Genomic DNA, 24,304 nt, shown 5'->3' on the forward strand with positions numbered 1-24,304 from the left:
AGTTGGCCCTGTAATGAATGGATGCCAAATAGACAAATACAGCATCTAAGAAAATACACAACATAGTGCTTTTCGTGAGCAATGCTATCGAATGCTCATAACTGTCCAACAGTTATTAAGAGGTGCTCAGCATCATTAGCCATTAGGAAAATGCAAATTAAAACCACAAGGAGATGCCACTTTGTACCCACCAGGATGGCTATAATAAAAAAGACAGTAATAACTGTGGGAGCAGACGTGAAGAAATTGGAATCTCATACATTGCTGGCAGGAGTTAAAATGGTGTATCCACTTTAGAAAATAGTTTGGCAGTTTCTTAAAAGTTAGACATAAATTTATATTTATCGACCTAGTAATTTGGCTTGTAGATATCTACTAAAGATAAATAAAAACATGTGTCCACAGAAAGACTTGTATGTGAAAGTTCACAGCAACATTATTCTGAAAACAAAATGTATGCTATGCATACAATGCAATATTGTTCACCAATAAGAGGAATGAACTAATGATAATATGCTACAAACATGGATGAACTTAAAAAATATTATGCTAACTGAAAGAAGTCAAATGAAAAAAAAGTCCACATTGTATTATTCCACATATATAAAATGTCCAGAAAAGACAAATCTATGGAGACAGGCTGCACACTGGTGTTTGCCTGGGGATGGAGGTGGGAACAGGGATTGAATAAAGATGGGCGTGATGAGTCTTTTGGGGATGATGGAAATGTTCTATGATTGGATTGTGCTGATGATTGCACAACTTAGTACATTTACTAAAACCACTGAATTGTATGCTTAAAAGGGATGAATCATTCAATATGTAAATTATGCCTAAATAAAGATTTAAAAAAAAATAACAAAAGATAAATAGGAAAACCTTATGCTGGGAAGTTATGAAACATACATTAAAAAAAAAACAAAACACCAAAAAGTAGGGGCGCCTGGGTGGCTCAGTTGGTTAAGTGTCTGACTCTTGATTTCAGCTCAGGTCATGATCTCAGGGTGGTAAGATCGAATCCCGAGTGGGGCTCTGCACTGGGTGTGGAGCCTGCTTGGGATTCTCTCTCTCCCTCTCCTTCTGCCCCTCCCCACTCGTGCTCTTTCTCTCTCTAAAAAGAAGAAAAAAAGGAAAAAAGAAATCAAAAAGTAGAAATCCTTTTAGCAAACTAAGAATAAAAGAGAACTCCCTTAATCTGATGAAGAGTATCTACAAAAAAAAAAAAAAAAAGACTTAAACAATAATAATACTTAATGGTAAAATGTTGAAAGCATTTCTCTTTAAGATCAGGAACAAGACATTAATGCCCACAAATCATGGTTTTTCATTCAGCTCTGTACTAGAGGTCTTAACCACTGCAGTAGGCAAAAAAAGGGAAAAAAAGAAAAAAAGTTATAAAATGTATAAGGACTGAAATGGAAGAACCAAAGTTGTCATTATTTGTTCATGATATGCCTGTGTACACAGAAGCCCTCAAAGTACAAGAGAATTTAGTAAGTCAACAGGATACAAAATCCAGGTACAAAAATCAATTTTATTTCTATATACCCTCAACAGACAGAAAATGCAATTAAACAGGATACTATTTACAACAGCATCAAAATATATAAAGTATGTAGGACTAGATCTAAAAAAAAGATATTCAATACTTACGGAGAAAAATGATAAAACTATTGAAACAAGATCTAAATAAATGTAAAGATACACCATGTTCATGAATTAGAAAAGTCAGTATCATAAAGATGTCAAATCTATCCAGTTGATCAATAATTGCCATGCAATTACAACAAAAATCAGAATTTTTTTTCTGGAACTTGACAAGTTTTTTTTTTCTAAATTTTTTGTGTGCCTTTATTGAAGACCTATACATTCCTGAAGAGGAAGAAAAAGATAAAGAGACTTAAGTGGCAAAGTATCAAGAATTACAAACTTATGGGAGGCCTGGGTGGCTCAGTCAGTTAAGCGTCTGCCTTCGGCTCAGGTCATGATCCCAGGGTCCTGGGATCGAGTCCCACATTGGGCTCCCTGCTCAGAGGGAAGCCTGCTTCTCCCTCTCCCTGCTGTTCCCCCTGCTTGTGCTCTCTCTCCCTCTGACAAACAAAGAAACAAATAAATAAAATCCTTTAAAAAAAGGAATTATAAACTTACAGTCATTAAGACAGAGTGGTGTTGACAAATGTATACAGAACTTGATTTTATTATAGGGAAGGCATTTAGTTCAAGGTGAAAGGATAGATTTTCAACATGAAGTACTGGGACAATTTGCTAACCTTAAGGAAAACATAATTTTTGATTCTTAGTCTTTAACGAGGTTGGTCAGACTGTTACGGAACCTGGACTGGATCGCCACACGGAAGAACCAAGCAGCACCCGGAGATCTTGGAGGATAGGAGGTTTATTTATCATCGGCAGGCTCAGAGGAGAGTGGTCTCCAAAGGTCTGAGCCCTGAGCACAAACAAAGGGGGCAATTTATACACTTCTACTTCCGCATACTTGGCACTTTTGGCGCGTGCGCGAAGCGGGGCAGGGAGAAGAACATGGATTGGTGTGCACAGGAAGCAGAGCAGGGAAAAGAACCCGGAAGAGCCCTGAGCAAGGACTGGGACTCTCTGCTGGCTTGGTCGGCCATCTTAGGACACAGATTTTCCTTATCAAGACCTGTATGAGAAAAGTAGAAGTACAGAACTTTTAGAAATTTACATAGAAAAGCAACTTTATTAGGGTAGGGAAGATTTTTAAAAGAAGACAAAAACAAGGGCACCTGGGTGGCTTAGTCAGTTAAGCATCTGCCTTTGGCTCAGGTCATGATCCCGGGGTCCTGGGATTGAGCCCTGCATCGGGCTCCCTGCTCAGGGGGGAGGGAGTCTGCTTCTCCCTCTACCCCCCCACCCGCTCGTGCTCCCTCCCTCTCTCATGCGCTCTCTCTCTCTCTCAAGTAAATAAAATCTTTTTTTAAAAAAAGAAGACAAAAACAAATCATAAAAAAAGATTGATACATTTGATTACATTAAAATTACATCTAAAGATATAGATAAGCCATCAACAGGGAAACTTTTATAAAAAATGTGTTAATATCCAGATTATATGAAGAGCAATATGAAAAGACAAACAACCCAATTAAAAATGAGTAAAAGAAATGAACAGAGGGCACCTGGGTGGCTCAGTTGGTTAAGCGACTGCCTTCGGCTCAGATCATGATCCCAGGGTCCTGTGATTGAGCCCCGCATCGGGCTCCCGCCTCAGCGGGGAGCCTGCTTCTCCCTCTGACCCTTTCCACTCTGATGCTGTTTCTCTCTCTCTCTCAAATAAGTAAATAAAATCTTTAAAAAAAAAAAAAAGAAATGAACAGAAATTTCACTGAAGAGGAAACACAGATGGGTCACAAACACATTAAAATGTATTCAATTTCAGCAATCGGGGGAATGCAAATATACTCCATAATGTAATACTATTTTACACTTACCAGATTGGCAAGAGTTAAAAAGTAATTAATACCAAATGTTGGAGAGCATGTGGAGCAATGGGAACTTTCACACATTGTGGATGAATGCATCAATTGGTAAAAGTAATTTGGAAAACGGGTGGTATTACCTAGTAAAGCTGAACATCTGCATAACCTAATGTCCTAGTAATCCCACTGCTATGTAACCTAGAGAGTCTTGCACATGTGCATATAAACATTCAAGAATGTTTATAGTGACATTGTGCATAATAGTCAAAAATTGGAGAAACACAAATGTCCATCAACATGATAAATAAATAATACTCCATTCACACCACAGAATGCTGTGTAGCAAAGTAAAAAAAATAAATTACAGCGGGTGCCTGGGTGGCTCAGTCGGTTAAGCCTCTGGCTCTTGATTTCAGCTCAGGTCATGATCTCAGGGTCGTGGAATTGAGCTCCACATCAGGCTCCGCGATCAGCAGGGAATCTTGCTTGGGATTTTCTCTCCCTTTCCCTCTGCCCCTCTGACCCCATGCTCTCTCTCTCTCTGTCTAAAAATAAATAAATAAATATTTTAAAAAATAAATTACAGCTACACTTAATGAATTGAATCTCAAGAGCATGAAGTTGAGTGGAAAAAAGTCAATGTGATTCAATTTATGTAAGTTCAAAAATAAGCAAAAGCTAATAATAAAAATCTATACAGAAAAGCAATGAAATGATAAGACACAAAACTTGGGAGAGGGGAAAATAAATAAAATAACAACTCTTTTTTTAAATAATCAGCACATGAGATGGTCAAGACATTTAGTTCAAGGTGAACTTAATTGTGGCATCCTAAGATTTTATTGATCATAGCTTGGGGCCAAGAGAAACACACCACCCCTTTGCTAAAGCAAAATTGCCCTGATCCATAACCCTCCTCAGAGTTTGGATGCTGTCAGTGGTCAGGGAGTCAAGGCAGCCTTACTGACCCCAATAGGAGTCAATCCCTGATCTTGACCTCATGATTCTTGAGCCAATAAGTAATGATTCTTAGCACCGTTGCCCATATTGTCATCCTCAAGTGCCACATTCACCATCAATCAATCAATCATTAACAAGCTCTGGATTTAACGATGAGATAAAATGAGATTTAATTACAAGTCAGAGCCAGTTTATTTTTAACCTTAGGTAAGTCCCTTTCCTTTGCCAGCATCTCTTCCCTCCTCTGTAAAACATGGCGTAGTCTAGATCAGAGTACTTGACCCTTTTGAATACATACCTTCTGCAGAGGAACAGAGAAATTTCACACTTCCCAGAGCTAAGGATGCGGACTTTACAGGGGAACATTCTCCTCTCCCCTGACCTTGGGAATTTTCTTGGCTGGTGGGGTTAGGCAGAACAAGCTCCACTAGCCAAGAAGGTTTTGTTGAGCTCTACTCTGTTGTTCCTGGAGTAAAAAAGGAGAGGATTTGTGTGTATTTTCCAAAAATAAAATTAGGATATTGACTATGCTTTTTAAAGCAAAACCTCCCTCAGAGGTTCTGCCATGGCCCTCAAGAGGTGGTGCTGCACCCACTCCCTCCCAGAGCGGAGAATCACTCAATCAGACGACTGGTCTGTGGTTGTGCTCAGCTCTGGAATGTGGTCAAGGTGCCTAAGAAGATCCAGGAGGGAAGGTTAATGAGCTGCTCTCCTGAGCTCCTCATTTCTGCCTTCGTGAAGGCTCATCTCTGGTCTGAAGATTCTCCATGATCACTGCAAATCCCTCTTTAGCCAGGCTCTGACTGTTCCACTGGCCAGCCATCTGCTCCATGTTTTCCTGCAAAATCAGCCCCCTCCCCTTCCACCAGCTCTAAGAAAGGGAAATCATCCAAACACAGGCATGTGGGATGATGGGGAGGGGACTGTGTGTATCTCAGCTTTCCTGATGGCCAGTTCTCAGCAGGATTTTCCTTACCGTTGCCCAGATGAGAGTTTTCAGGGGTCACCACCCAGCCCTAGGTCTAGGGGTGAGCAGACACTATGGGAGAGAGGGTCTGGAAAAGATCACTGAGGGCCCGGTGCCTTCCTCCCCTCACCCTTATCCCATCAGTTGTTTGAAGCCCTCCTGCTACGTGCCCCCAAGACATCATCTAGCTTTTGTTTGTGTTTCTCTGGGAACAAGGAGTTTACTACTTCCAGACGGAGCCCATTGTATCTTCAAACATTTATGGTTGTCAGATTCCAAAATGCTGAGGAATCAGGCCTTAGAAATAGTGATGCAGGGGGAAGGAGGGAAGATGGAAGAGCTTTTGAATAAATTGTTCTTTCGGCTTGAGCTTTCTTAATTGAGGTCTCTATATCTTGCAGCCATTTACTGAACAGTTACTACGTGCCAAGCCCATTAATGGTTTTTCACATAAGATTCTAAACTTCCCCAACAGCGATGAATTCGGTATAATTAATATTCTCATTTCATGGACAAGGAAATAGAGAGTCAAAGCAGTGAGGCAACATGCCTAAAAGTTGCACAGCTAGTTAATGGTGGGGCTGGGGTTTAAATCCCAGTCTCTCTGGCACCAAACCCCTTGCCTCCACCGTGATGTCTGCCTGTCCCACAGCCTCTTTGTAGCCTCATGAAGCAAGGAGTCATCTTTGAGTTGAAAAAGCCAAGAAGACTCAGGGAGGTCAAATGACTTCCTGATTGCATTCCTCAGTGTCAGAACACGAACCTAAATCTTTGCCCTTCTCCTGACTCTGTCACCCTCTGCCCAGAGCCTCCATGCATCACCTGCTCTCATCTTGATTTTTTCCAGAAACCAAGGCTCAGTCCATTTCTTGTTCAATTCCTTAATCTGATTCCCTAACATCTGTGGTCCCAATGGCCCAAGACCATTCTTTCCCCAGTCACTGGCCACTGTGGTTCTGCAGACGGCTATCCTGTGTCCCCCGTCCTGCCTCCCCCATTCAGCAACCACTAACCTCAGCACCTTCCCAAAGGACATGAGCACCAGGCAGCCAGAGGCAGCACAGAGCAACCTGGACACAGGTTGCCCAGGAGGTGGTGGCTGTGGAGGGTCTGACTCCAGAAGGGGGTCTACTCAGTTATTGATCACTGGCAGTGATCATGGAGAATCTTCAGACCAGAGATGAGCCTTCACGAAGGCAGAAGTGCATCTTAGGGGGTGGAGGCAATTCTGCACCATAAAGGAGATAGAGGCTGAAGACTAACAGCCAATGACAGGATTCTTTAAGAAGTGTTCCTGGGCTTAGGGAGGACTGAGGAGGAAGGGAGAGACCCCAGTTCTGTTCCTGACTTGGCACCTGATTTCCAAGTGGCCCTGCCTTGGCTTCTTTCCTTCTCTGAGCTTCAGAAAGTAGAGCAGAATATCTCTGGGGCTCCCTGTGGGCTCTAAGCCTGGGCTTAGTGGCTGTGTGGGCCCAAGCAAGTGAGACAATGTGGGCTGAAAAGGAGTGAGAGATCACATGGACCGGATGTGGCCTGCAGTCTCTTCTGTCCCTGCGGTGGGGCAGGGTGGGGGCAGGGTGGGGGCAGGGTGGGGGCAGGGGGTGGGGTGCAGCTGCCTGCTGACATAAAGGGGAAGGGGAGACATCAGAGAAGGCAGAGCAACAGGGAACCTCGAGCAGCTGATCCTAAGTTCCGGAGCAGCCTTATAGGAGATGTTAGGCAATTTACACAAGAAAGAAAAGAAAGCCAAGGTTAAGCGTGATTTGTCAAGAGGTGCGGGACTAGGACAATGTGCTAGATATTTGCTGTGTCTGCACAGTCTATCCACTTTTGTAACTGCTATCACACACAGCTCCAGGATTACCATAGAAGTGGCCATTTTAAACAATGTGGCCCTGCCCCCTACCCCTAATGGCCACAGGTAATTGGTTCAAGCCGGGCCAATCAGAACCTTCCCTGGGAATTTTGGATTTGGAGTGAAACAGAGCTGCTGGTAGCCGTGTTTCCCCCACAAGGATCAGTGCAGTAGCAGAAATGCTCCATTTCTCCATTAGAGAAAGAATAATACAGCACAAATGTCATCACCAAAATTGTAGGCTCAATGAGAGCAGAGACTATTGTCTATTTCTCTTTATTGCTGTATCCCTAGAATATGCCTGGCATGTAATAATAATGATAATAGGGACATATATACAGTGCTTACTATGATCAGACAACTGTACTAAGTGCTTCAAACGTGTAATTCATTTAATTTCCATAACAACCCTAAAAGATAGAACATTATTATTCTCGTATTCCATATGAGAAAACTGAGACACAGGGTATCTTGTCTAAAGTCACGTAGACAGTTGGTCTGGGAGCCAGGATGCAAACACAAGTCATCTAGTTCTGGAGTCTGTGCTCTTAATCACTATTTTACACATTACTTCTTAGTAAACATGCTGAATGCAGAATGAATGAGTGGATCAGGCATGCAGAAAGGAGAGAGAGAATTCTGCCGACAACTGAGCACCTAGTTCAGACGGTCTTTGCAGTCCGACTCTGCTTTTGCCCATGGGTTCTGTGAAAGTCTCACCATCCAGTCTTACAAACAGGATTGGTTCCATGGACAGCTAAAGGGTCCTGTGCTTGGTTTAATGCTCTGCTGTCACCGTCTCTGAATTCTTAAATTACTTTGAATTTGTGGTTCATAAGCAAAGTCTGACAGGCCAATGGAGCATCATGTGAGCAGAGGAGGCAGGTACAGCATAAATGACCCCCCCAGTTTCTTGCCACTCTGCTTGTATTAGCGTCTGTGGTGCTCAGAATTCGGTTAACTGGCAACACATGGAAGCTCAGCAAAACTCAAAGCCAAGTCCAAGGAAAGCATGTTATGTCTATAACATGGCTGGATCCCACAACCCTGAGATCAAGACCTGAGCTGAAATCAAGAGCTGGACGCTTAACCCACTGAGCCACCCAGGTGCCCCTGCAGTGCCAGTTTTAAATGCAAATATAAGAGCATTTATCTTGTATGCAGAGTCACCAAAATTACACAATTTGTATTTAGTAGTCCATACATATATATGTATTTTGTTCTTTACCAGAACAGTGGAAACACCATATAAAACGGACTCAGTGATCTTTATTTCACCTCTTGATTCTTATACATTCTACCAGTACATTCTCTACCTTTGGCTTACTGGTGAGTAAAGTGGATAAATGAAAAGCAGAGGAACTATATGGGTAGCCCTGTCTTTCCTTTCTCTTCGATATCATTTTCAGTATCGGCGGTGGGCTAGCACGGGGAAGTTACACCGGTGAGAAAGGATATAAGGTTCCTTGACCGTTTGCCTTTCTTAGAATGCCATCATCTTCTTTCTGTGTTCAAAGCAAGTTCTGGCTTGAGGAAAGCATGTTTCCTCATGGCTGACAACACCCCTGCTTACTCAGTTATAGACGCGCTCAGTGTCGAGTCTGCTTGAGATTCTCGTCCTCTCCCTCTCCCTCTGCCCCTGCTCTCTCTCTCTCAAACATATAAATAAATAAATCTTAAAAAAAAAAAAAAAAAAAAAAAACCCTGGCACTGCAAATATAAAGATGAATGGGAAAATTCATGTGAATAATCTAAATTTTTAATTTTTATTATTTGAGAATGACATTAAATAGCAAACAAAAACACCATAATAAGTTGAGAAAGAGACTGAGGAAGAAAGAAAAAAGCTTCGTATTTTAGGGCCTTTAATGCATTTTTTCCCTGCTTTTTGAACAAAAATCTCCACATGTTCCTTTTGCACTGGGTTCCACAAATTATGTCATCAGCCTGCTTATAAATTCCTTTTCTACCTAAGCCAGTTTGATTTAATTTCCTGTTATTTGCTAACAAGAGCCCTAATTCGGAATCTTTTTTTTTTTCTTCTCTTTTCTTTTTTTCTTTTTTTTTTTTTTTTAAAGATTTTATTTATTTATTTGACAGAGAGACGCAGCAAGAGAGGGAACACAAGCAGGGGGAGTGGGAGAGGGAGAAGCAGGCCTCCCGCTGAGCAGGGAGCCTGACACGGGGCTCGATCCCAGGACCCCGGGATCATGACCTGAGCCGAAGGCAGACGCCCAAAGATGGGCAACCCAGGCGCCCCCTAATTCGGAATCTTAATTTGAACTTGCTGGGGGTTGTAACTTTACACTTTGCTCCAGCTATTGTATTCAAATGAATGCGGGTGTGATGCAGTGTAAAGAACACGGGCTTTTACGGAAGCGGAAAAGAGGCTCAGAGAGGTTTACTAATTGGGGCAAAGTCACAGAGCTTCCAAAGGAAAGATCTGAGAGTGGAATCTGGCTCATTGTGACTGTAGAAAGTTCGATAGAACTTTCTGTGATAAGCAAAATGCTCTGTGGCTGTGCAGCTCTACACGGTGGCCGCGAGCCACGTGTGGCTATCGAGCCCTGGAAATGTGGCTCCTGGAACCAAAGAACTGAATTTTAAGCTTGATTTGCCATTAATTTGAATGTAAATAGTGTGACTAGTGCTACTGTATCAGACCGCCCAGATCCAGAATCTGTGTCCTCACTCCATAACCCAGCACCAGAATGATTCTGTGAGTGTTTGTAGAGGGGCTGGATTGCCCACTGGTTCCCTCTGGTGCATGGCTCTCTGACAGAGCCTGGCACGTAGTATGTGCTCAACAAACAGCAGCTAAGTGGTTTCATGGGTGTTCAGGCCCAGTTTCTATAGATGAACAGTCTGGACAGGAGGGGCTGGAAGGTGCCACGAGAGTCACTTTACCCCCCTGTCTGAGGCAAACATGGGAAAGGACCAGCCTCAGTGGAGGTCAGGACAGCCCCCCAGTGACTCACACTAGCAGGAATCCACACCAAGATGGGTAAGATGTCCACAGAAAACCTTCCCGGAAGGACCCAGCCTGTAGTAGGCTGGGAAGGCTTGTCAGGGAGGAGATCAAGGCGCCTCTGGTATGTCTCTGGAAAGCAGCCAACGAACCCAGAGCTGTCATCACCATAACCCAGCTAGGAGCTCAGACAGCTCAACCCAAACTTATTTTGATACATGGTGGAAGGGGTGAGGTCCCAGGCCCGCGGGCCACTCCAGCACACTGCTCCATGGCGGGTTCCAGAACCAGCTCTTGCACCTCTGAACTGGGCGCCTCTTTCAAAACAGGCTCTCCTCTTGCCTCCCCCTTGACCAGCACCCCCTTCCTTGGGTTAACTCCTGGCTGACTCAGGTCTCTGACTAACTGACCCCTCCTCCAGGAAGCCTTCCTACCCCCGCCTCCCCGGGCTGAGTTGACCCCTCTGCTGGTGCTGGAGAATCATCAATCAATAGCAAATAAATCTACTTCACTCTGTTCTCATAAATATTTCCTTGTCAGAGCCACTTAGTAGGGAGCCAGGGTTAATGCGCAGGTGGCGACCACAGAAAGGCCTGAGTAGGAGAAAGAGAAGGAATGCTATAACTGGGAGAGTCGGGGAAGGCTTCAAGGAAGATGGGGCATTGGATCTGTGCTTTTGGAGTCAGGGGAAGGACATTCCAGGCAGAGGAAACAGCACGGGTGCAGGTGTGGAGGATAGAGAGAGGTGCGGGGCTAAGGGACTTGCGGTGGGTGGTGTCAGAGAAGCTCCAGGTCTGTCTAATGGGAGGAGGTGGGATGCTGGAGAGGTGAGCAAATGCAAGCCCTTGAGACCCTCAAACGCTTCCCTAAGGAGCAAGGACTTCATCCTGGAGGCTGGAGTGTTCCAAAGTTGTGTTCCCCAATCACCACACCCACAGACATCTCTGCAGCAGAAGAGGGCTGAGAGTCTTATCCCCACTTGGAGACTTCCTCCAACAGATATTAGTATCGTAAAACTAAATAGTAAAACTAATAGTAGCTCCCTGTGAGTGTCTGCAAGGCACCAGGCAATGCTCTGAGCACTTAGCTTGCATCACCGTATTTGATCCACATCACAACCCTATCAACTAGGTACTGTTGTAGTATTCCTATTTTATAGAGAAGCTAAACAATTTGCCCAAGATCACATAGCTAGTAAGCAGTATACCTAAAATTTGAACTTGAGCAGTCTGACTTGGAACTGTCCTGGAGTAAAGAACCTGCTTGACTTTGTTTCATCCCACATTTCCCAACTTGTTTTTAATTACCGAAAAAAATTTTGCATATCTAGTAACATTGTAAGGCAATTGATTCTGTGGGCAACGGGGAGCTATTAAAGAGTTCTTATCCAGGATCCTTTCAATTTGATTTGCAAATATCCTTAGTAAGCTCATTATCAGTCACTCACACTTCAGTGTGAATTAGTCCTTTCTTAGAGTCCCCTCAATTTTCTTACAAGCTTCCTAAGGGCAAGTACTCTGTCAACTCATTGCTGTGTCCCCAGTACCCAAGACGGGTGGCATGACATGGTGCTATAAAAAGGTTTGCTTGAATGAGTTGTAATTTGGCCTGTTGAAGACAGTGGGAGCAGTGGAAAGAAAGACCTGAGTCTGGGAAGTAGGGGGTGGTATTGTCAGAATGGGAAGGACAGGAGGCAGGAGCCATTGTGGGGAGTCAGAGTCTTGGGGCTAAAGTGGAGATCAAGACTCACCTACATCAATGGTATGGCTAAAGGCCAGGCCTGGATATTGATTAAAACACAAATCCAAATATCTACTCAGAATATTTTCTCTTTTAGACAGTAATTAAACCAACTGGTTAACTGGAAAATGAGGTATTCCTTGGAGGCGAAGGTGTATCAGGAAATTCTTGGCTTTAAGAATCAGAGTTGGAAAAAACACACCTCTCGGACATGTATCCACTCCACCCTCACTCCCCCAAAGTTACTGGCAAAGAGCAGGGCCTTCGGAAGTTTGGCTTGTTGAACTAAGGGGTCCTTAGAAAGCACTCAGCCCCTTTCTTTTTTTTTTTGGAGACTTTTTATTAATTCTTTTTTTCAGTAGGCTCCATGCCCAACGTGGAGCTCGAACTCACAACCCTGAGATCAAGAGTCACATGCTCTACTGCCTGAGCCAGCCAGGCCCCACCTCCCCTTCTCTCATTCGAAGAAGGGCAAGACTGAGGTCCAGAGAAGCCGAGGTCACAGAGCTGGTTAAGTTGGGACCAACACCAAAGGGTCCCAGCCCAGTCGGGAGCTCTGCTCATAGCTTAGGGCCTGCACCCCAGCGCCCTCTGCCTGGACCGGCAGTTCCTTGGCCCCATCCTCTCCATCTTCCTCCTTCTCCCCTATGGCAGGGAAGGCAGTCCCGGTGCACAACCCCCCTACCACAGACTGCGCTCCCTGCTGCCGCCTGACTGCCCCTAAGGAGATTACAGACTCCCAGGGAAACAGACTAGAGTTAATTCCCTCTAGCTTTAAAGGGCAGGCCAGGCCACAAGAAAGAGCAAAAAGAAAACCTTAAAAAATTGCTAAATGCAGATGATGATCCTCACAGTCCTTTCCCTGTTGGGCCTGATGCGGTCCAGCACTGCTTTCACAAATAATCTCAGGATGGGATGCTGCACCAGCCCCAACAAAGTAGACGCTATTATTATGTTTGTCTTATGGATGGGGAAACTGAGGCACTGCGTGCTTATATGGCTTGCCCAGCGTCACGCAGCTGGTCAGTGGCAGAGCAGGGACTTGAATAGTCCCTTGGTTGTGTCATTTTTAAAAATAATAGGCCCTGAGAGCCTACAGGGTTCCCAGCTTCAGGCTTGAAGCAACCATGAGGGATACACGTCACAGTGAATGGCAGGCCCCGAGTCTGAACCCAGCTCCACTGGACTCAGATCCTACATGCCCCACAATACTGCTAAGCACTTTTGAAGCCATCGCTCTGCTCCTGGGGTACCAATCAAATCAACACAGGCCTGAATTCCACTCCACTACTGTGAGCTCTGTGACCATGACCAATGGGCTCTGACTCCTGGGGTCTCGATCTCCCTTTCAGTAAAATGAATGTTGGAATTTTAGGGTTGTCGGGATGACCCCTATGACTCACACAGGTCAAGCAGGTGAACAGGCCTGGCACACAGCGCATACCCCTTTACTGTGCTTCTAGAACAGCACCTGGTACACAGTAAATGCTTAATTTATGTTAGTGACTGCTAGTATCTTATTGCTTTGCCACACTTCTTTCTGGAATAAAGCGGGGGTAAAAATCAAACCAACCAAGCAAGTCTCTGGGCCCCTCCCCTGTTTGAGAGGTGCACTTGGCTTTGAGGTCCAAATCCCCAGACCACATGGCCTGCTCTAATTTCCCAGGCCCTAATCTGTTTCTGGCTCCTAATGATGCAGCTGGTAATAGGATTGTGGCTTCCCTCTGGGGCAGCCATGCAGGCCATGTGCCCACCTGCCTGCTGAGCAGCCAGACCCCCTGGCTGGGACCCTGTGCCCTCAGCTGGCCTCACGTGCATGGAATGGTGCTGTGCCCCGTGCCGGCAGGCTGGGCTCACCATGGTGCCAGGTGCCATCCTGGCACGAGGGAAGGACGTGTGCAAGCGAAATGGACTGCTCATCCTGTCTGTGTTGTCTGTCACCGTGGGCTGCCTTCTCGGCTTCTTCCTGAGGACCCGTCGCCTCTCACCACAGGTCAGCCACCCAGAGCTTCTCAGGGGTCCCCGTCGAGGAGGGGTATGTGGGCCTGAGGGATCTGGGAATCTATCCCACTCCATGGCTCCCTGGTGACATGATAGTGGGGGAGTCACTTGGCCTCTCTGGGTTTCAGTCTTCTCATCTGTAGCATGGGTGTGATGAAACCCTGCAGAACTAGAGTGACAGCCAGTAAAATGGCAGAGGAAGTGGTTACAGATGGCATCACCAGGTGAGCGAGAGGCCAGGGCATCTCATTAGAACAAGCACAGGGTGAAGAGGACAGGAGCAGGAAGAAGGGGCTCAGGCATCAGAGAACACCTCCCAGAGCAGCTCAGATGACAAAAGACCCAGGAAGGGTATTCCGGGCAGAGGTAACAGCTGGAGCGAGACCCAGGGCCATAAAATACTTGGGCGTGTGTGGAGCAGACTGTTCACAGCAGCTGGGATGTAGCCCGTGAGGCAGGGGCTGGAGCCCCAGGGGCCCTTGGGGGCCTGGCACCGCCGCGAGCCACTTTGGGCAGGGGAGCGAAATGGTCAGATCTCAACTCGGAGAGATCACTCTGGTGCTGAGTGCAGGATGAGGGAGTGGTGGGACAGGCAGGGGACCAGGTGAGGAGGTGGTGACAGGGGTGAGACCTGACAGCAGGATGAACGGGGCCCATGTGAGAACTGTTTCCAGAAAAGGAACCCTCCGGACGTGGTGGCGGATTGGGTGCAGGGCTGGGAAGCAGGGCCGGCCCCCGGGGTTCTGGCCTGTGTAACTACAAGGGTGGCGACGCCTTGCCTGGGCAAGGGCCCCTGTCCCTCTCAGCACCCATCTCCCACAGGACAGGGAGGGACACTCCCACGGCACCGGAGAAAACATGATTCTGACCCTTGTTAAACCATTAAGGGAGACTTTGCTCAGGACTACTGGGATAGGTGTCAAGACCATGGGAACAGGGGAGAGAGATCAGGCTCATGTCCGAACACAACAGAGACAGCTGGGGACTTAGAGACAGTGAACACAGTGAGGGGGCCAACTGAGAGAACATTGCTAAGAGGAGACGTGGAGGGTAGAGGGATTCTTGCTGAAGGTAGAGAGGGGGCATTCTCACTAACCTGACGTGGCAGGATTTTTGCTATAATTGGGCCAGGCAGGCCGAAGACAAGGCCCAAGGATGAGGCCTGGCCGAAAAGAGAGCCCCAATTAGCTAGTCTCACGTTTGTTCGAGGAGAGTCTTTGTCAATGGGCTCCTGGAAGATCCCCTATTTCACAAAATTCCTCTTCCTGCAGCTCACCAACACCTAATATGATCTACACCTGGGGCTCAAGCATCAGATTTCATCTTCCATGAAAAGGGAAACACCCCCTCCCTGAGAACTGAGCCCCTATTACAAGGGTAACACTGTTAAGCCACTCTCAGCTATTAAGGGAGAGACTTGGACTCTGGAGGCAGCAGAACCTTGAACTTTGACTCTACTCGGAAACGGCTGTGTGGCCCTTGGCAAAATCCTATCTCCTCTCTGGACCTCGTTTTCCTTATCTGGAGTGGGGGGCACTATATGTCTCTTAGAACTGTCGTGAGAATAAACAAGGACTCATCAGTGCCAGGCATACAGTGGCGCTGAGTGGCTGGTACTTCACTCCTCCCTCCCTCATCTGCCTGTCCAAGTCCTAACTGTGTCGAGAGCCATCTCATATTCCATATCTTACAAAAATTCCTCCAGACCTGCCCCCACTTGAAATAATCCTCTGCTCCCCCGCTCACCCCACGCTCAGCCTTCCCCTGTAGCCAGCTGCCGACTGTCCTGCTTCTGAGGCTTTTGTGCAGGTGTCTGGAGCTCCCAGCAGATTTTGACTTGCTGAACATCACATGGGCTTTCATGAGCCAAAATGTGAGTCTAGCTCAGGGCTTGTCACAGAGAGAACCCTCGCCTCTTTGCTGAATGAAATGGGCAACGGCACAATCTGCAATCTTTCTTTAATTTCCGTGAGCAACAAAAAATATATTTCCTGCCGGAAGATTATTTTGTGAAAACAAATTGGAATGCTTATTATTAAAAGCCAAGCTCATCTGGGGCCTCCTTTGCCAAAGCTGCCTGCCCCATCTGCTTGGAAATGCAAATGTGTTCCGGTCTGGATTAACCTGCCAGATAAACCGAAGAAAGGATGTGGAGTCTGATCAGTGATTTGGCAGGAATTGGCTTTCTCAGCATCTCACTTTGAAATCCAGGGGTTGTTTCTATGATCTCTGCCTGTGACTCAGAAATTAAACCCTCCTTATTTTGTAAGCTTATGCAACAGGCACAAGTTGCAAACAATTTGCAAAATGGAAGCATGTCCTCCTTGTGAAAAGAACTTACAAGATCGCAGATTTTATCTTTGGAAATAGTATCTCATGTAAAAACATAGATCATTTTGAGGGGTCCCTGGGTGGCTCAAGCGTCCAACTCTTGATTTCGGCTCAGGTCATAATCTTGGGGTTCTAAGATCGAGCCCCATGTGGGGCTATGCACTGGGCGTGGAGCCTGCTTGGGATTCTCTCTTTCCCTCTCCCCCTGCCCCTCCCCCTGCCGCGCACATGTGTGTATGCTCTCTCTCCCTCTCTAAAAACAAACAAATAAATAAAAATAGAGATCATTTTGAGAGCTTCAGTTAAACCATAGTGAATTTACAATTGCATCCATTTTCCTTTCCTTCTTGGAATTCCACTAAAACTATAGTAATGGAATTTTTTAAAGATATAGACTCCCAAGAAAATATAAAAGGAGACAATTGAAAAAAGAAGTTGAGGGAGTACCATAAATTAGGCAAAGATGGGAAGTGTATCGATAGAGTTGAATGATCTCACTCAGCAGAGCACAGAAAGCTAAACCCTGTGTCTATAGAGGTAGATGCCATGTCAGTTTGGCTCGGAGAACTCCAGAAAGGTTCTGCACTTCAAAGTGCACAGAGCTGCAGGAGGCCAGGTGAAGCAAGGAGGTGAAATCAGAGACATTGGTTGGAATTTTGTAACTGGGGCACTTAGGCTGTCAGTCCCTTCCAGTTCCTGTAATCGGGGGACTCCTCATACGCCCATCTCTACCGCCCTGCCTGTGCCTCATAGAGAAGCTTGACTTCAGGAAATTCGGTCCACCTGTGTGTACTGGGGGAGGGGAGGTGATGAGACACATGCATCCCACAAATGAGTGCACATTTGCCTTCGAGTGTGGGATCCCCGTAAGACTGCTCTCAGCTGGGCTTAGGCACATCCTCACCCCCTAGTCGGAGGTGAGAAGAGACTTCTCACTGAGCCTCAGAGAAAAGATCTCCAAATCCTGCTATAAAGGCGATTCTTCCCCCATCCCATTCTATCCAGAGTAAACAAGTCAGACTGTCACCCATCACCTTCCTTGAGGAGCCATCACCTGACAAGTTCCACTCGTGCGCACACACAAGTTCAGGGCCTCACACTTACATCCGAGCAGAAAGCCAGAGTCAAAGCTTCTAACAGAGACAGGGACTAAACAAACGGAAAAGGATCTCTAATGAAGCAGAGACAAAGTAGGAATTAGAAGAAAATTGTTTAAATCTTGTCTTAAGTTCTTCAGAGATGTGAGAGAAGATACAGTGACTGTAAGACAGAACAGGATGCAAAAAGAAGGAACAATCCGAGAACAAGAAAGAATTTTTGCGGGGCACCTGGGTGGCTCAGTCGTTAAGTGTCTGCCTTCGGCTCAGGTCATGGTCCCAGGGTCCTGGGATCAAGCCCTGCATCAGGCTCCTTGCTCCACGGGAAGCCTGCTTCTCCCTCTCCCACTCCCCCTGCTTGTGTTCCCTCTCTCGCTGTCTCTCTCTCTCTGTCAAAAAATAAATAAAATCTTAAAAAAAGAAAGAAAGAAAGAAAGAAAGAATTTTTGGAAATTAAAAATCGACGAGGCAAGATAAACATGTCAATAGCTAGGATAAAGTTGCAGAAATCTCCCAGAAAGTAAAACAAAACAAGATGAAAATAGAAGAAAATTAGAGGTGTCCAACATCCAACTCTCTAATAAGAGAGTTTTCGAGAGAGCTAACAGAAAAAATGGGGAGAAAAATTTCACAGGGCATGTAAGAAATTTTCTCAGAAGTGAAAAATATGCACAGCACTATGAATTTAAAAAAAAGAAAGAAAGAAGAAACTCTCATGCCGTGGTACATCACCATGAAAATTACAGAAAACTGGAAATTAACAGAAAATCCTTAAATGGTTCTGAGGGAATAAAACAAGTCTCCACTAAGGAATAGGAAGAATGGCTCCAAACATCATAAGCAACACCAGAATCTAGAAGACAAAGGGAAATGCCTTTGAAAATTTAGAGGGAAAATTCTTTCAAACTAAGAATCTTATATATGGCCAGACTAATATCTGAGGTAAGGGTAGGATAAAGGCATTTTTGCTCATGTAAGGACTCAAAAGTTTCTCTCCCATTCACCCTTATTTCATAAAGATTTTCTAGAGCATTGGAAATGATAGTAGAACAGGACAAGGGGGCCTGATTTCTGGTCCTGCACTGTCACTGCTAAGTCCTCTCCATCTCTTGGCTCAGCTGGACTAGAAGATCTTTAAAACCCCTTCTCAGCACCAAAATTCTATGAGTTGGGGCTTTTCAAAGTATCAGACCATTAACCAAGTGTTTAGCTTTGGTGGAAGGAAGGAAGGAAGGGAGGAAGGGAGGAAGGGAGGAAGGGAGGAAGGGAGGGAGGGAGAGAAAGATGGTTGCAAGTACAAAAACTTAACTTGGATGATGGCCACATAGCTAGTTCCGGGGGGGTCAAGATTAGAACCCAAGTCTGTTTGGCTCCAAAGCCGGTGCTTCCTCCGTGGCCTCTGCCGTCCGCGTGCTACACAGGAGCGTGCGGGTGGAACAGTGTTTGAAGACTGTGAACAACTGTCAAGTCCGTACTGCCTGCTATAATCCCCGCTCTTGCTGTATTTTCAGGAAATTAATTACTTCCAGTTTCCTGGGGAGCTCTTGATGAGGATGTTGAAGATGCTGATCCTACCACTGGTGGTCTCCAGGTGAGGGAGGGGCACGTGTTTGGCTGGGAGGTCAGGGCTGGGAGGGGAGGGGGTTCTGTACGACTTCGGTAGGTGCCACACTCCTGCTGTGGGCAGCTGGCCTGTGGCCACAGACCTGGGGAATGGCATGCTATGGGGTCTCTGTGGTCACTGGGTTGTGGCACGGGCTGCTGGAGCCTTGGGCTTCAGTGGCACCACTGATTTCCAGCCCATTCAAGGGACTTTTTCGTGACTTGAACAAGTGATTAGGTGTCAGGGGACGTGACCTGACTCCCAGGTAACTCAGGGCCAGGGAGGTCAGGGATGGCTTCCCAGAGGAGAGGCTCTTTATGGTGAATGCAGCAGGGCATGAGGAAAAGACAACTCTGGAGATACTCATGAGATGATATCCTGGCTCAGCTGTGCAACCTTGGACAGGCGCCCAGACTCCTCTGAGCTTCAGCTTCCTCATCTGCAAAATGAGAGTAACACCTACAATAAAGGATTGTTGCAAGGACTGCCCGAGGCTATACGTATTTGCATGCGCTAGATGTTTGGGAGGGGCTGGGTTCTTGCTCAAGCATGAAAGACCTTGTATGCCCGGCTAAAGAATTCACACTTACTCACTGGGGGAGGGCCACTGGAAATCACTGGAGATACCTGTCCCCTACCACTGACATGCTGGGTGACCTAGAGCCAGCCCCTGCCCCTCTCTGTGTAATGAGCTGGCCCCTCCAGGTGGTATCTGAGAGCCCTTCTTTGCTCTGAGGCTGTGGGTTTGGAATCCTCACCTCCCAGGACTTCTGTGCAGAGAGGGACGTGGACACACCTCTGAGTCCTGTGTGTATGTTGGTGGGGGGTAGTGGCTCTGTCCCCTGGGGCAGGGTCATCGGCTTCCCCAGCCTCAGCTCCTCCCCCGCTTCCCTCCAGGGCAGGGAGGCCAGTGAATGGTACCCTCTGCCCCCCACCCCCAGTTCAGCTTCCTGCAGGTAGCATTTAGGTCTCTCAGGACTCAGCCCCCCAAGGATCTTGCTGAAACGCTGCCTCCCTCCCTCCAAAATCTTTCCCTGACTCCTCAACCCACTCTAGTTGTTGTCTCCTCTTTATGCATCTTTTGAGTTATTCACTGAGTCAGTGAATCAGTGAAAGTCACCAGTAGCTTGCATGTTGCTAAATCCAAAGAACACTCAGTTCCTGCTCTCGGTGACCTCTCTCCATAGCAGCTGATGCACTTGACAGAGCAGCTGATCCCCCCTTCCCTCTTGAATTCCTCCTCAGAGCTGTTGCCTGTTCTCTGTCCCTCCGTCCCAGTCTCTCTTCCTCTACTTCTCAGGACTTCTCTCGTCCATCCTCGTGGCTTTGATGTACCACGTGCAAGCCCGGCACTCCCAAGTACTCCCAGGCCTCTCGTCTGACCCCCACACTCAAACTACCTATGCGACATCTCCCCTGGATGCTTAACACGTGTCTCAAATTCAGTGCAACAGCTTGAGATTTTACCCCACAAACCAGTTCCTTCCCCTTATTTCTGCTGGTCCATAAATGGCGGTTCCATCCACCCAGTTCTTCAAGCCCCCTTGCTAATCATTCCCTTCCCACTCCTACCGTCAGCCAGTCCATCAGTGACTGCGGCCGGTTCTTCCTCCCAAACCCAACCCAGCTTCCCCCCCACACCCAGGTCCAGACTCCACGGTCCCCTCACTGGCCTCCTTGCTTCTGTTCCTGTTCCCCTCCCACCCGTTCTCCACCCTGTGGTCAGAACCACCTCCTGAAAAGCCATCTGGGCTTGCTATCCATTAACCTAAAACCCACCCATGGCTGCCTCAGCATTTCAAACAAACCCTTCCACCCTTCCCCTGATCTCGGAGGCCCTGCCTGATCCTCCCCTACCTGCACCCCACTTCAAGGCCCCATTCACTCCAGTCCCACAGGCCTTGTAGACCAGACCAACCCTGCCCCATCTCAGGGTCTCCACACAGGCTGTTCCTTTTGCCTGCAACACGCTTCCCCGCACTCTACATCTCTTCCTCCTCCTCTTCCTTTAGATCTCCACCTGCACATCACTGCCTTAGAACGGCCCGCCCCACCCGTCTCTCCCCTCTCCCCCCAGCACCAGCTTCGCTCTGCCTCACCAAGCCCTGCTCCTTTCCCTGCTCAGCACTGACCATACGTTGTCATCCTGTTTGGACTCACTTGGCCCCTTGTTTCTTTAACTCCCATAGGACCGCAAATGCGGTAAAGGCAGAGATACTATTCTGCGGAGGTTCCACTCTCCACCTAGCCAAGTGCCTGGCACACAGTAGGTACTCCTTAATGCCTGTCAGGTGAGTTAGCGAAGGAGCCCAACAATCACGCCCCGTGCTCTCGGGGCACTTGGCCCTGTCATGCGCGCTGCAGATACAGAGACGCCTGAGGGTCAGGCCCCGAGGAGCTCACAGGCTGTGAGGGAGACAGACGAGAAAACACAAGGTTACAGGACAGCTAAACAAGTATGTTGGCGGAGGAAGCACAGGACTCTTTTTTTTCTTCTCCTTATGATATAAAGCATGGGACTCCTTGTCAGGCAGCTTTCCTGACCTTGACCTCTGACCATCCTTACTTCCCCGGGCGTCGCCTCTTATTCAGAATCCAAACACCTCAGGGACAGAGGCCAGGCCCTTGCACGGACCTGGAGTCACACAGACCTGGGGTCCTGCCCTGGCCCTGCCATTGCCTGGCTGTGTGACCTTGGGCAAGTCATTTAACTTTTAAAAAGTCCTAGAGTCAGGGGTGCCTGGGTGGCTCAGTTGGTTGAGTGTCCGACTCTTGATCTTAGCTCAGGTCTTGATCTCAGGGTCGTGGGTTCAAGCCCCACGGTGGGCTCCACACTGTGTGTAGACACTACTTTTTTTTTTTTTAGTTTTTATTTATTTATTTATTTGAGAGAGAGAGAGAGAGAAACAGCATGAGAGGGGAGAGGGTCAGAGGGAGAAGCAGGCTCTCCACTGAGCAGGGAGCCTGATGTGGGACTCGATCCCAGGACTCTGGGATCATGACCTGAGCCGAAGGCAGTCGCTTAACCAACTGAGCCACCCAGGCGCCCTGGGTATGGAAACTACTTAAAAAAAAAAAGCCCTGTAGTCAGAGTCAGAGGCCTGCGTCCCCGACCTGCTTCCTCCACAAATTATCACGTGATCTTAGGTAAGGCACCTGCACTCTGGGCCTTGGTTTACCCAGCTTACCTAGTGACTAAGGGCCTGTCCACCTCTCCGAATCCTGGCTCTCAGAGGCCCAGTCTTTCTCCACTAGACGAAAGTGCGTTCTCTGCGCTGGGAACAGAATGTTGTATTAACTTGAGAAAAGCCAGTGTTTGTTCACACATTTCCTTTGTTTATTATACAGTTTGGGCTGGTGCAGAGTGGCTGTACCACTGAAAAATGGAAGTGCTTTCAGTTTCCTACTCAGGGAGAATTAAACGTTCTCGGGGGGAAAATGACACATTTCTGAGCCCCAAACCCTGCATCCCTGAACTCGTCTTTTTTTGGCTTCAACTGGTCTGTAATCCATCCATCCATCAGGCGCTCACAGTCCCCTGAGCTCTTGCTCCTGGCCAGTTCAGGGCTGGTGATCCCTGTCCTCAAGGGGCAGCCACACTGGTGTGGGGGGTCATCACTTAGGACGGAGCAAAATCACCAGAGCTGCTTTGACCACTCAGATGTCAGGCTTCACACTGGGCTTACTAAACCAGAACTGCCAAAGGGGCCCAAGTAGGGGATGGTTTAAAAGTTCCACAACTGTTTGAATGGTTAAGCAAAACAAAAAACCCCTCAGTCCATAGTCCTGCATCTTCCCATTCTTGGGCCTCTTTTCTCTAGAATCCACTCCAAGCCAGCACCTAGCCTGAGCCCCCTCAGCTGAGTGCATCCTCCCGCTGGCCAGTTGTAGCTTCATGATTCACAGTGAGGGTGGGGAGCCCTAGGTACTGGCCGGCGTGGCCGAGAACTGCAGGAGACTCCAGGGGAGGAGCTGGGGCTTTGGAGTCATGCACTGGGGGTGTGAACCTAATCAAGTCTCTCAGTTTCTGAGCCTTAGTGACCTTCCCTATAAAATGGGGAAAAACACCCACCTCCCTTCTGAGAATGAAATAAGATAATGTCCTTTGAGCACCCAGCATAGCTCCTGATATATGATGAATGTCGCCTGTTTTTTTCTGACTCATGAGAGCTTCACCAGGTTTCTCCAAGGCCCAGAGGAGATGTTTCATGAAACCCTCCACCTCGGTTCTGCTGTCTGCAGGCAACCCCTTTGGGTGACCTCTTCCACCCACTGCTTACTCGTCACTTCTTCTGGGAAGCCTCTCTGGGCTCAGGCACACTTGGGAACACGGATACAGACCTGCACCCCCGTGTTCGTGGCAGCCTTCGCAGGCGCACGGACTAGGTACCATGCATGTCCACGTGACACACACGTGTCGCCCTTGCCCGGAGCCATTCCGTGTGCCATGGCTGTCGCTGTCACCTCACCCTCCAGGAATTCTTAGTGCCTCTTGCTTTCCTCTGCCCTCACATTCCTGCAACTAGTCAGGGGACAGACAGCTTTTGCCAGTCTTCCGTTCACACGCAGATCCCTTGCTTCAAACAGCACACAAATTTAGCAATTTCACTGACAGTTGGGAGTTAAGATCACAGGGAGGGATTATATTGAGGAGTGTAAGCCCTTCAGCCATCTCTGGGTTCCCTCTCTCTCTGTATGTTAGTTATCTATTACTCTGGAACAAATTACCACAAACTTAGCCATTAATTATCTACCTCTTTCCATGGGTCAGAAGCCCAGGCATAGCTTAGTTGGATCCTCTGCTCGGGGTCTCATGAGGCTGCAGTCGAAGCGTACGCTTAGCTGTGTTCTCATCTGAAGGCTTGGCCAGGGAAACATCTATTTCCAAGCTCATCTGGGTCGTTGGCAGAAGTCATTTCCTTGTGGCTGTATGTCTGAGGGTCCAGCTTCTTAACAGCTATCAGTTGGAGGCCACCCTCAGGTCCTAGAGGCTATCAGCGGTTCCCTGCCTTCTGGCTCTCTCCAAAGGCGACTCCCAACATGGCTTTTGGCTTCATCAGGGCCAAGAGAAGGATCCCTCACTCTCCAGTCTTCTGAGACAGTCTTATATAACATAATCATGGCAGTGACATCCCATCACCTTTGCCATATCCTATTAGTTAGAAGGAAGTCACAGACCCCATCTACACTTAGGGAGGGAGATTATCCAAGGGTGTGGATCACTGGGGTTCAACATAGGGTGTATCCACCTCTTTCCTTCTCTCTCCCCACCTTCCTTCTCTTTACCACTATTTTAAGACCAGCCAGAAATCCTGTCCTCCTTGTCTTTC

General features: G+C 47.3%; 1 protein-coding gene and 1 long non-coding RNA gene across 3 annotated transcripts in view; one reads left to right on the forward strand and one right to left on the reverse strand.

Moving 5' to 3' along the window:
• Window positions 1-1,514: 1,514 nt before the first annotated feature.
• LOC144381928 (uncharacterized) overlaps window positions 1,515-24,304 on the reverse strand; it is a 46,886-nt gene continuing 24,096 nt past the window's right edge. The window contains exons 2-5 of one of the 2 annotated variants that reach the window (XR_013448188.1): window positions 22,163-22,249; window positions 4,711-4,878; window positions 3,153-3,321; window positions 1,515-2,659 (exon numbers count right to left, since the gene is read on the reverse strand). This is a non-coding gene — a long non-coding RNA (uncharacterized LOC144381928). The remainder of the gene's footprint in view (window positions 2,660-3,152; window positions 3,322-4,710; window positions 4,879-22,162; window positions 22,250-24,304) is intronic. The other variant, XR_013448187.1, reaches the window with a different exon arrangement.
• The window catches only part of SLC1A7 (solute carrier family 1 member 7), a 43,203-nt gene continuing 32,684 nt past the window's right edge, over window positions 13,786-24,304 (forward strand). The window contains exons 1-2 of the mRNA XM_036075269.2: window positions 13,786-13,935; window positions 18,883-18,962. Of these exons, the coding sequence (XP_035931162.1) occupies window positions 13,801-13,935; window positions 18,883-18,962 (215 nt within the window). The 5' untranslated portion in view covers window positions 13,786-13,800. The remainder of the gene's footprint in view (window positions 13,936-18,882; window positions 18,963-24,304) is intronic.

Source organism: Halichoerus grypus, chromosome 5, assembly GCF_964656455.1.
Source record: "Halichoerus grypus chromosome 5, mHalGry1.hap1.1, whole genome shotgun sequence".
Classification (NCBI taxonomy): Eukaryota; Metazoa; Chordata; class Mammalia; order Carnivora; family Phocidae; genus Halichoerus; species Halichoerus grypus.